Source organism: Bison bison, unplaced genomic scaffold (genome assembly GCF_000754665.1).
Source record: "Bison bison bison isolate TAMUID 2011002044 unplaced genomic scaffold, Bison_UMD1.0 scf7180017864522, whole genome shotgun sequence".
In the NCBI taxonomy this organism is placed as follows: domain Eukaryota; kingdom Metazoa; phylum Chordata; class Mammalia; order Artiodactyla; family Bovidae; genus Bison; species Bison bison.
The window spans coordinates 2,929,934-2,943,207 of record NW_011495073.1 but is presented as its reverse complement, the minus strand read 5'-3'; the positions used below and the strand labels follow the sequence as shown (position 1 = coordinate 2,943,207).

The window sequence follows — 13,274 nt, the reverse complement described above, 5'->3', positions numbered from 1 at the left end:
GGCTTCCGCTCCAAGTGTGAAGCTTTCAGTGAACAGTCTTAGACCACCTCAACGCTCAGTATCAGAAAAATGGATCCCTCACTTTCGTTACACAGACTGTCCCTCATGATGTCTGGACATACGTGCCTCCAGCATCTCAATTCGAGTTGGGTGGAATGTCAGGCCTCCACAGTGAGTTGCAGCTCTGCGCATCGATTCCTTCTGCTCCCCTACGTTGTACATATTCAGCGCTCAGGAGCCAGTAACCTCAACCAAGGATGCTTTTGTCCTTGTTCTTTTAAATTTTACTTGAGGGTTCTCTTCTAAGAACATCTCTTATTTAAACCATATCTTACTGTCTCATGTATAAAAATAAAGGGAGAGCCAGACACTGATGAAAAGTGTTATTAATACAGTAAGAAAAATTGCATATGTTCCTGAGGAATATTTGTTAGAAGTTCCTGAACAAGATTAGTTATTTTTGTACTTTGTTTCCATTTTGAAAATCTTAATTTAAAAGAAAAAATATTCATGTTCAAACAACTTCTCTTAAGCCAAGGATCAGACTAGAAACAATTGCATTCATCATGCTGTTAGTCTGAATTTTTTTAATGTTTACCCACAGTCAGGCTTCCCTTGTAGCTCAGATGGTAAAGAATCTGCCTGCAATGCAGGAGACCTGGGTTCAATCCCTGAATTGGGAAGATTCCCTAGAGAAGGAAATGGCAACCCACTCCAGTATTCTTGCCTGGAGAACCATGGACAGAGGAGCCTGAAGGGCTACAGTCCGTAGGGTCCCACAGAGTCAGACACGACTGAGCAACTAACACACACACACACACACTTACCTATAGTTATGTACAGGATGAAAATCTCAAAGGTTAATTGAAAATATGCTGATTTTTGAGGGAAAATGTTGCTCCCATCACAGATGCGGTTTCAGGTGAGTCAGGCCGGGGTAGCTCACTGGCGCGGTGGCTGACCTCCCCTTGTGTGTCTCGTCCAGTGAGCCTGTCCATGGGGCCCGGCGGTCCCTGCAGTGTGGACGGGGCCCCCCCAGTGCCATTGGAGGCTGAGGAGACCGTGTCTGTCAGCAGCTGCTTTGCCTCAGAGGACACCACAGAGGACTCAGGTGTGATGAGCTCCCCCTCGGACATCGTGTCCCTGGATTCCCAGCACGACAGCATGAAATCCAAAGACAAGTGGGGCACAGACCAGGAGGACTGCAGCGACCAGGACCTGGCTGGGACGCCAGAGCCGGGCCCCCCGAAGAGCCCCTTGTGGGAGAGGAGCAGCTCTGAGAACCGGCATCTGAGGTGAGGCATGGGCCAGCTGGGAAGGGGGGTCCCCTCCAGCCTCAAAGGATGGAGGCCTTTGTCCCAGTGAGCCAGCCAGGGCTCCATAGTGAGGAGCCTGACTGGGGACGTGTTGCACGTGGTTCTGTCTTCATGCTGTGTCTAGCTATTCAGGTATTTATAAATAATGCATAGTGTCAGCTTGTTCACATTTACCTTTCATACAAACAGCACCATAACCTGTTTCCGCAATATCATGTGTTTACGATTTATCCCTGGTGACGTGTGTGTCATGAGTTCACTCACTCATCCAGTTCTTTATGACACTTGAGCCGTTCTGGTTTTTCACCCCTGGAGTCAATGAGCAAGTTGTATGTATATCTCCATTTATGGATAGAGTTTTTTAGAAGAGGATGATTAGGCCTTCAGAGAAAATTCAGCTTTTTGGAATATTGGCAAATTGCTGTCCGAAATGATGACCTGCTGACCACGCCCTCCAGCTGTCTGTAGAGCCCTGCCCGTCAACCTTCACACCAGTATGCGGACGAGCGGGCGTCTGAAGCACTGCACTCCTGTCGGTGCCAACTGGTGTCTCATGGCTTTAAGATACACGACTGGTTAGTAAGGATGAGCATCTTGTCATATGTATGTTACAAAGTCAGTTTCCTCTTCTATGAATTGTCCTTTCACAACCATTTTTTTACAAAACTTGGGGATGTTACTTTTTTCTTAATCATTAATGTCTCCTTAGTTATATATACACAAAAAGTCTCTAATACTGTGGCTTGAATTTAGCTTTGTTTTATTTTATTGTATAAAAATGCTTTTTGATTTGAATATTGTTGAATTTGTCCTCCTTCTCTGGAATGTTTATGATATTTGAATATTTGAGAGATCCTTCTCATACCGCAGAGGACTAACGATTATCAGAATTTCTTGTAAAAGCTTCAGTGTTGCTTTCTCACCTTTGGGCTTCTTGTTCGCCTGGAGTTTATTTTCAGGTGTGATGTGAAGAATGAATCTATTTTCCCCACTGATTCCTAGTTCCATGTCAGTCCTCTATCAAGTTTCCATACACACATCGTTCTGTTCCTTGTACTCTTTCCATAGACTGGTTAATATGTCTCTGCATCAGTGCCCTGTTACAATTCCTTGCTTCATTCTTAATTAGAAAGGCAGGTTAATCCTCAGCATCTCCTCCTCCTTTTTTGTTATTAAAGTGTACCATGTTAGCTTCAGGTGTAGAGTGATTCATTTACGTATATACACACATGTATTGTATATATGTATACACGCATACATATGGTATGTATATTAGTTCAGCTCAGTTCAGTCACTCAGTTGTGTCCGACTCTTTGCAACCCCAAGAACTGCAGCACGCCAGGCCTCCCTGTCCATCACCAACTCTCGGAGTCCACCCAAACCCATATCTATCCACTCAGTGATGCCATCCAACCATCTCATCCTCTGTCATCCCCTTCTCCTCCTGCCCTCAGTCTTCCCAGCATCAGGGTCTTTTCAAATGAGTCAGCTCTTCACATCAGGTGGCCAAAGTATTGGAGTTTCAGCTTCAACATCAGTCCTTCCAATGAACACTCAGGACTGGTCTCCTTTAGGATGGACTGGTTGGATCTCCTTGCAGTCCAAGGGACTCTCAAGAGTCTTCTCCAACACCACAGTTCAAAAGCATCAATTCTTTGGCACTCAGCTTTCTTTATAGTCCAACTCTCACATCCGTACATGACCACTGGAAAAACCATAGCCTTGACAAGATGGACCTTTGTTGACAAAGTAATGTCTCTGCTTTTTAATATGCTATCCAGGTTGGTCATAACTTTCCTTCCAAGGAGTAAGTGTCTTTTAGTTTCATGGCTGCAGTCACCATCTGCAGTGATTTTGGAGCACAAAAAATGCATGTGAAAGTGAAAGTGTTAGTCACTTAGTGGTGTCTGACTCTTTGTGACCCCATGGACTGTAGCCCGCCAGCTCCTCTGTCCATAGGATTTTCCAGGCAAGAATACTGGAGTGGGTTGCCAATCCCTTTTCCAGGGGATCTTCCCAACCCAGGGATTGAACCCAGGTCTCCTGCATCCCAGGCAGATTCTTTACTGTGTGAGCCACCAGGGAAGCCCATATATGCATACACACACACACACACACACACATATTCTTTTTCAGATTCTTTTCCCTTATAGGTTACTACAAAATATTGAGTAGAATTCACTGTACTATACATACAGTAGGTCCTTGCCATTTATCTATTTTATACATTGCAGCGTGTATATGTTAATCCCAACATCCTAATTTATCCCCCCACCCCCTTTCCCCTTTCATAATCATAAGTTGTTTTCTATGTCTGTAAGTCTCTTGCTGTTTTGGAAACAAGGTCATTTGTATTTTTTTTCTTCTTTTAGATTCCACGTATAAGCAATAGCATATGATACCCGTCTTTCTCTGCCTGGCTTACTTCACTTAATATGAAAATCTCTTTTTTTACCTTTAAGATAATTTTAAGAACCAATCACACACGGTTTTGAAACATTAATAGAAGTAAAATAGGATTTTTTTTAAGTGCAAGTTGATCACCAAAATGATTGAGTGCCCTTATATTTTTATGTTTTTTTTTTCAGCTTTGTCCAAATGAACACTCAAGTCTCTGTGTGGTTAATCTAACTGTAGTGTCAGTACTCTTTTATTTTGGTTTACTTTTAGCTATCAGTTTATCACAAGCATTTCCCTGGGTGGTTGTATACACACTCTAATAGTAACGCTCTCTAGTCTTAAGCACAGTTCCAAGACCATATTTTTTTAGACCAGAAATGAGAAGGTTGCAATTGGTCCCTTTTGCCTCTGGCCCATATTGGATACCTTGAGCTGAGATTGGCCTGTTTGCAGAGGAAAATTATTTCATTTCCTTCATCATCCACTTAAATGTAAAGGAGAATAGCTTTCTAGTAATCTTCAGAAGTGTCTGGTTGTTTTGCATGAGGCTGGTACACCTTGAGCTCTATATCTGACACTAATCAGATATGTTACTTCGATCCCCAGGGATGCTCATGCAAGAGTCCTGGTGGATTTCCTGGCATTAACCCAGAGGTAAAATCTTGCTGACTTCCCTTCAAATATGATCATGTTGTCTGCTGCCACAGCCAGAATAATCACAGGTTCTTTGGAACCTGATGTTTTATTCAAACAGGGAGCCGGTCATGTTTATCTGTTCTCTTCTCTGGGGCGCCGCTGAATTTGAGAGTAATGTGGAGGGGAAGGAGGAGGTTCTGGACCCTCACATGCCCACATGGAATCCCACCACCAGGGACTAGTTGCCTGGCCTTTGTGGGTCCACTTAACTTTGCTGAGCCTCGAATTTTGCTTATACCTGTGCAGATACCGCCTTCTACCTGTCACAGGTGTGGTGGCTGCTGGGCACCTGTGTGTATGTTCAGTGCCTGTTGAATGACCATTGAGGGGACCCATTGACTAAATCATCACTGTTAATTTAGGAGCCGGAGCACCAGGAATTTTCATGGCACACCAACCTGCCAGTTTTAGGCTTCAGAGTCAAATGAGAATGACAACGATCTCTGAGGCCTGCTGCCCTGTCTCTCCTGTTCCTTTGTTTGCTCAGAGCCGGGATCAACTCTCCGCCCATTATTTTTCATAGGCTGTCTGTAGTTTTTCTTTTTAAAAACAAGAGTTATCTCCATTGACAAACCAGATGTACTCAGAGACTTCAGCAGGGTGTATCACATTTTTCTGTCCAAATGCATAACTTTATTTACTGATGTCAAGATTACTTAAAATCTGTGGCAACTATGTTAAGCAAGAGTTACAGACTCAGAGGTCACAGGGTGCAGGGAAAAGCACAAGTTTTCTCTAAAGAGTGCAAGCCCATGGCTTCCTTCAGTTGTTACCTTGAGAGATTATAGAGCTGCTGTGACTGGCTTTTGAAGAGAAGCCAGAAATCTAGATTTTTTTCTGTGAGGTCTCCCAAATTTTAAATCTTGGAAACCACTTCAAACATTCAGGGCCAAAAAAAAACCCCACATCTGTGTGCTGAGCGGGCAGGTCCAGATGTGGGCTTCACTGAGTGCTCGACACCTCAGCACGTCATGCTCTGCTCACTCATCTAGCAACTTCGGAGTCCCTGTGATGATCTGGGTATCTCCTGGGATCTATCTCTTGAAAAATAATTCTTCAGAATAAATTTTAGAACTTCTATATTCTCCCCTTGGAAGACAAGAGTATAGAGTCTCTTACAAATTCTGCAGCAAAGCAACCTGTGTGAATCCTACCTCTGCTCAGCCTCTGATGTCTTATAGAATGAGTTCTGCTAGCACCGTTTGGGAGATGCTGTCCTATGTCATCCTTTACACTATCATGCAGCGTTTACACATATGCACCCCAGATAGAGAGGCTAGAGAAGGCATGCACTGCTCCTGATAAGTGGTGCCTCCAGGCATGTGCTGTTTGGTCCTGTCCACAGACTAGGGCATTGGAAGCCTGGCCAGCAAAAAGGCACCGAAGGCTGAAGGTGGAGGGGAGTTTGGCCAGACTGTCACAGGGGCTGACCAGTCCGGGTCAGAGACCATGTCAGGAGACTGTGTGTGATTCACAATGGAGCAGATGATTTCAGGTGTCCAGACTACCCAGGGGTCAAGTTCAATGAGAAGAGAACCTATGCTCGGGGCTTGACAGCCCAGAATTGAGCTGAAATAGTTGGAGAGCAGAGCCCGCTGCTGTTCACAGAGGTGTAGTCTTGACCTTGCCCCCCTAGAAAGGGCCCTGTGTTGGAGCTCTGCCCAGGAGCACACATCTTCAACGATTGAGAGATGCAGTAATAACAAAGAGCATGATTTCTCACACTTGTGCCCCCAGGAGAAGATGGACAGGGCAACAGGGACAGACGTGTATTTGCTCAACCTGCCAGCCCCTCCCTTCCTGTGCTGGATGCCCCTGGACCACCTTTAGAGAGGGTGGCCCCTTGAAGGAGATGGCACTCTGATCTCAGTGCCTCCTGCCACTCCCTGAATCCATCTCCTGGCTCCACCCCGCATGATTCTAACACCTGGTTACTGCAGCTCATCCTAAGGTGCCATTTGTGTTTATGTTCTTCCTGCAATGATCTAGAGCCTGGCTGTGATAGTGAGGCCTCTCGATCCTTGGAGTGCCAGGCCTCAGAGGCTCAGGAAACAGAAGTTACCCTTTGCTGTGACAGGCACAGCTGGGCCTCTCCAGGTGGGATGTGGGTTCTGATGGGTGGTGAAGCCATCCCCAACAGACTCAAGCGCCCCAGCTTATAGAATCTCTGGCATGGGACCTGTCCCCAAGGGGAAATAAGGAGTGTTTGTGGCTTTCAACTTTGCCAGGGTGCCCTTTAGTACTGTCACCCCTCTGACACACAGGGATTCGTTAAGTATTGGAAGGAACGGTGGAATATCCTTTGTGACCTGCAAAGACCCCATTTTGTAAGGTCTATAAAGTTCCAGTTGCTGGGCTGTTTCTCCGTCCTCTGCTGTCTGCTTTCTGTAGATAGCCCAGTCACCCAGACTCTTTGGGCTAGGGGTCCCACTTTGCCAAACTGGAGGCAAAGACTGCTGCAGAGCTTCTGCTGCCTGTCCAAGGAGAGCCTATGGTGTTGGCCTCAACTGAAAGCATTTTTCTTAAGCTATTCAGTCCAGTGACAAAGTGCACGGCTCCTGCTCATGCACTTGAATTTGAAGTCTCTGCTCCTTGAAGTCATGGCTACCCCTTCCTCAAGGGTAGCACTGGCTGGCCTCCAATTAATGCTGTGGCAGCAAAGATTTTGAATTGGAAAGTCTTGAGAATAAACACCCGTCTTCTAAAGAGAGCAAACACGAAAGCTTGGGAATGACTGGAGTACGCTTTGTGTGCTGTGATCTGAAAATGGTATGTTTTGCATCAAGTCCAGTTATAAATTTTATTGCAAAATAAATCTACGCTCTCAGTTCAAATTTGACTCAGCAAGTGGGACATCAAATTCAGAGTCTCCCTCTAAATGTATAACAGATAGTAAATAACCTCCCTCAGGAAGAATTCAGGCCACGTGGTGATGGCCCATCATCCTGAGGGCACCTAGGAGTGACCTCTTCACAGTCCCGCCCTGAGTAGGAGGCGTGATGCCCACATATGCTCTCCTTCCCAATGCATCTTTCCTTCATGTATGATGCAGGCCAACTCTCCTCATACTTACAGAGCAACTCAACATGAAGACTAGAAAGTCCATGGTCAGACTACCTGGCATCATATCTGCTCATTGCTGGTGGTGGTGCCCTGAGTCAGTGACTTGACCTCTCGCTTCTTAGAAGAATGGCCATGACCAACCTAGACAGTGTATTAAAAAGCAGAGACATCACTTTGCCAACAAAGGTTCATCTAGTCAAAGCTTTGATTTTTCCAGTAGTCATGTATGAATGTGAGAGTTGGACCATAAAGAAGGCTGAGCACCAAAGAATTGGTACTTTTAAACTATGGTGCTGGAGAAGACTCTTGAGAGTCCCTTCAACAGCAAGGAGATCAAATCAGTCCATCCTAAAGGAAATCAACCCTGAATATTCATTGGAAGGACTGATGCTGAAGCTAAAGCTCCAATACTTTGGCCATCTGATGTGAAGACCCAACTCATTGGTAAAGATTGAGGGAAAGAAGAGAAGGGGCAACAGAGGATGAGATGGTTGGATGGCATCACTGGCTCAATGGAAATGGGTTTGAGCAAACTCAAGGAGATGGTGATGGACAGGGAAGCCCGGCATGCTGCGGTTCATGGGGTTGCAAAGAGTTGGACGTGACGCAGCGACTGAACAACAACACAGTCGATCTACCAAGTTCTGTCAGTTTCAGGCGATGATTCAGCTATACATTTATATCTGTTCTTTCTCATATGCTTTCCCCTTATTTTTTCCATATTTTGTCCCTTGTAGCTTATTACAAAACATCAAGTGTAGTTCCCTGTGCTATACAGTAGGCTCTTGTTGGTTATCTATTTTATGTATAGTGGTGTCTATATGTCAATCCCAAGCTCCTAATTTATCCCTCCTCCTCGTTCCCCACTTGGTAACTACATGTTTGTTTTCTGTGTCTGTGGGTCTTTTTCTGTTTTGTATATGAGTTAATTTATATCACCCTGTTTTTTTTTAGATTCCACACAGAAGTGATATCATGTGATAATTATCTTTGTCTAGTTTATGTTACTTAATATGATAATCTCTAGGTCCGTCCATGTTGCTGTGAAAGGCATTATTTCATTCTTCCTTAGGTGTCTGTCTCTGTCTATCTATCTATCTACCAAATCTTCTTTATCCATTCCTCTGTTGATGGACATCTAGGTTGCCTCCATACTGTGGCTATTGTAAATAGTGCTGCAATGAACATTGGAGTACGTGCGTCTTCTTGAATTATGATTTTCTCTGGGTATATGCCCAGAAGGGGGATTACTGGGTCATATATTAACTCTGTTTTTCTATTTTAAAGAAGCTCCGTGTTGTTCTCCGTAGTGGCTGCAACCAATTTACATCCCCGCCAACAGTGTAGGAGGGTTCCCTTTTCTCCATGTGCTCGCCAGCATTTACTGTTTGTAGCCTTTTTGATGGTGGCCCTTCTGGCCTGTGTGAGGTGATGCCTAGTTGTAGTTCGGGGACGTGACCTCTCACTTCAGTTTTATTGTCAGCACAGTGGAGATCTGCGGTACCACCCCCTTAGAACGGTGCCTGACATATTGCTAGCCTTCAGAAATTGATGGCTGGTTTTATCATTATTGTCGTTGATGTTGTTTATTTTAAACTGCCTGAGGAAGGACAGAAACTTGATTTGTTGAAGAATCCTTATAACTGTGTCTACCTCTGACCATCTGCCTGGGTTAACTATTTATAACATCTTGGTCTGAAAAGAAGCCATGCACACACATGCACACATTTGTGTGTAGCTAGATGGGGAGGTGGAGGGGGCAATGGCAACCTGCTCCAGTGTTCTTGCCTGCAGAATCCCATGGACAGAGGAGCCTGGGGGCTGCAGTCTATGGGGTCACAAAGTGTCGGCCACATCTGAACGACTAAACAGCAACAAGATGTTGAGAGAGACAGAGGGCTGTCACCTCCTACCTGCTTACAGGGATACTGGTGGAACTAGCACTCTTTCTAAATTCTCATATCCTAAAGGCAGTCTTGCTGGAATCAGGCAGTTCATCTCTCGGCATATCAATATTGTGAAACTCACTCCTGGGGTCTGTTTTGGGAACATTCGTTCCACAGGAATGCTATAAGGAGTAAATGAGAGAGATTGGGTAAGTGGGTATCAGGCTCTGTTTTTCAACAGTAGACCACACTGAAATCATGTTCAGAGCCTCAAAAGACAGAAGCTATAGCTTCTCTGGGGGAAGGGTGTCTCCTTTAAATGTCCACTGACCGCCCACCCTCCACCTAGCAGTCCCTAAGCTCCTTCTCAGCCCCCACCTCTTTGTGAGTGGTGGGCATGAGGGCTGTGGAAGAGAGAAACTGTGCCAGTGTCTGAAGGGTTGATGGTTTCAAGACATTTATGGAACTGAGCCTGTGCAGGTCGTGGGTGGAGGGACTAGAAACTGGCTCTGGTCCTGGCTTTGCAGCCCTAGAACTTTGTAACTAGAGGAGCACTCTGACCTAGCAGCCTTTAGAGATATTTTATACTTTCTAGAACTCTGCAACTTCCTAGCTCTAGGAAGGAACTTTGTGATTCTAGCAGCATTTAGAAACATTCTATATATTCTAGATCCTAAAACCTTGTAACTATAGGAACTTTGTAACTATAAGGGCATTTAGAAACATTTTATACACTCTAGACCCTGAAACTTCCTGAACTGTGAGAACTCTGTCACCGCAGAAACATTTAGATATATTGTATACCTTCTAGAACACTGCAGTTTTGTAACTAAAGGATCTTTGTGCCACAAGAGCATTTAGAAGCATTTAATACCTTTCAGAATGCTAAAACTTTGTAACTATACTAACAAAGGAAAATTTGAAAACATTTAAGATGGGGGCAGGGAAGGGACTATACTGTGGGTACAGTGGCTACCATACTAATTAAAAAATTAATGTTAAAATATTTAATGGAAAGTAATCTTGCTTATTATTTTTCACCTTTTTAATGTGATTACAAGATTTCAAATTACACATGTAGCTCATATTACATTTCTACTGGACACCATTGTTCTAGAACTCTGAAGCTTTGTAAATAGAAGGCCATTTGTACATGGAATGCGGAAGTTAAGCATATATGACTGTCATCAACTGTATGTTTTCCCAGGCTTCTTGCCTTTAGTTTATCAAGTGATTGTTTTGAATTCCCATGGGTTGTTTTGGTTGTCATCAGCAATTGAATTGCTAGCTGAAAAGGACATCTTTTTCCTCTCAGACTTTTTTTTTTTTTTCCTGTGACTGGATAAATTATTTACAGAAGCTTTCCTAGCCACATCAAAAAGAAAATGATTTAATGTGCTGGAGTGGGGAAGGTCTGCACACACTCCTTTTTCTCTCTAATATAAAAAGGCAAAGAATGAAAGGCGCCTGTTTGCCTGGGCACTGATTTCACGTGTGCTGTTGGCTCTCCTGCGGGAGGGGGTGCCAAGCCCATCACTGGCCCCTGGCCCACCAAGGCAGCGGCCTGCTGCCCCCAGCCCCACGCCCCCCCGAGGCTGCTCCGCTTCCTGGGAGTGCTTCCAGTGGAAGCCGGCAGCACCGCCCTCTGTCCCCGTGGCGGTGTTCTCTGTGGAGTCACCTTCCGTGGGAGGAAAGGCTGCTGGTGATGTTTATTCAACATGCGCAGCTGGTATCAAAACCGCTTGTTTGCCCTCGCTTTCTTGGTCTCAAGCCAAAACAAATTGTCAATAAGAAACCTATATTAGAAACCGGGGTGTGTGCTGGGCATGAGGAATGACACCCGGGAGAAAAACACCTGTGCAGCTGACTTTCAGCTAAAAAGAGGCCGTGGTGTTTCTGGCCAACTGTGCCTCTTTGGGACACATGCTAGGGCTCTCCTGCTAAGCCCGCAGAAGCTGCCCTTGGTACTCCCAGGGCCCCGGTGCTCCTAGCTTGTTCTTACAGGAAGAGAGGAAGGTTTATAGTCAGTTAGTAGACGTGGACGGGGTGGGGGAGGAACGAAAAGCGCATTCTGCTAAATCTCTCCTCCCTGAAGCTGTTATGTTTGAAAGCAAAATAGATACATTACCACTGGTATCTTTGGGCCAGAAAATCCATTCATGCAGAAGCCCAGAATCCAGAGAGTGGTGGCCCCCCTCTGCCTTGCATCAGGAGCGGCACCAGCTGCAGAAGTGAAGTGGTCACAGGCCTCGCCTTGCCCCACCCCAGCAGCCTTGGGAGAAGCACCAGTCGAGGACCTGGGTTCCCTCCCTCCAGAGCACTCCCAAGGCCAGTGGCTTCTGTCGGTGTCCACTCTCTCCTCCTGGACAAGCAATGCCCCAGGGAATCAGGTCCACACTGGGGTGTCAGGAGCAAGGGTGGGCCAGAGGTGGATGGGGGTGTCAGCACAGTGTAGGGCTGAGCGTCTGGGGAAAACCTCTGATTGTACAAGAGGTAGATGGAAGAAAGGGGTGGGCAAGACCGCTGAGCTAAGTGGAGAGCAGAGGACTAGATGTAGGGACCCCACACTTCACAAGAGGGCCTGGATGGGAGGTGAGATGGGCAGGCAGAGAGCAGGTCTGAAGTTCTGAGCCTGGGGCTTGGCCACTGATGGTTAGACAGGGCGGCTCAGGCCAGCGTGTGGGTGGGAGGAGCGTGGCGAAGGGCTGGCTCAGGCCCTGCTGTAGTGCCTCCTTGAGGATTTATGGCTGTCACACAGTGCTTTAGGATCATCACTGGGACTGCTAGACTCTCGATAGCAAAATAAAATTATAAACACAACATACTGTGTGTATTGGGCATGGTACAACAAACATGTAAACTGCTTTTCATAAAGGAATTAGTGCTCATTAGAGGGCTTCCCGGGTGGCGCTAGTGGTAAAGAGCCCACCTGCCCAGAGCAGGAGCTGCAGGAGACCTGGGTTCAATCTCTGGGTGGGGAAGATCCCCTGGAGAAGGAAAGGGCAACCCACTCCAGTATTCTTGCCTGGAGAATCCCATGGACAGAGGAGCCTGGTGGGCTACAGTCCCTGGGGTTGTAAACAGTCGGACACGAGGAGGACCAAAGAATCATTTTAAATGTTGTCTTGTTTGAAAAAAATCACCTCATCACTCAAGCTGCCTTGTACCCAAAAGAGCATACTTCATAGGAGAAAGGATAAAATATTTGCCATAATCCATCCATTTCAACAAATCACACTGGCTGGTAGTGGTGTCTAGATTTCTGCATCACCCTTGTCTTCAGACACAGATTCCTTTTAGATCATCATGACCCTCCTGGATGGAGCTGAATGTCTTGATTTCTTCACATAACATGCGGGCTTCATCTGTGACCTGTGTTTCCACCCCCACATCATAATCGCATATCAATGCAGTAGGGGAGGGAACTCCCTGCTGCCAGAAGCTGGAGACATCGCCCCATGAATACGATGAACATGGTGGTTCATATTTCCCTTCCACAGGATTATTAAGGCAAATTATCAGAAGAGAGGCTAATGAACCAAAGGTCCTACAAAGTTAAAACTATGTTTTTGCATCTTGATATACCTGTTTGCATTGCTTTCCAGTTTAAACCAGGAGCAACAAGTTTAAGAGTCTCAGATTCTTTGCATTTTCATCAGTTCAAGATGATTTTCATTCTCTAGTTTACCTTTTATAAAGTAATATCATCAGTGGACCTTTTCTCTTAAATTATTTTTAATTCATTTTCTTCTAAGAGTACATTATTTTATTTTTATTGAAGTATGGCTGATTTTGTTTAGTCACTAAGTCTTGCTTGACTCTTTGCGACCCTGTGGATTGCAGCATGCCAGGCTTCCCTGTCCTTCACTATCTTATGGAGTTTGCTCAGACTCATGTCCGTTGAATCAGAGAT

At 45.4% G+C, this 13,274-nt stretch overlaps 1 protein-coding gene across 1 annotated transcript in view; it reads left to right on the top strand.

The window, feature by feature from the left end:
* COBL (cordon-bleu WH2 repeat protein) overlaps positions 1-13,274 on the top strand; it is a gene marked incomplete at its 5' end in the record, with an annotated part of 282,023 nt that overhangs the window by 249,650 nt on the left and 19,099 nt on the right. The window contains 1 exon segment of the mRNA XM_010831056.1: positions 986-1,295. Coding sequence (XP_010829358.1) covers positions 986-1,295 — 310 coding nt within the window.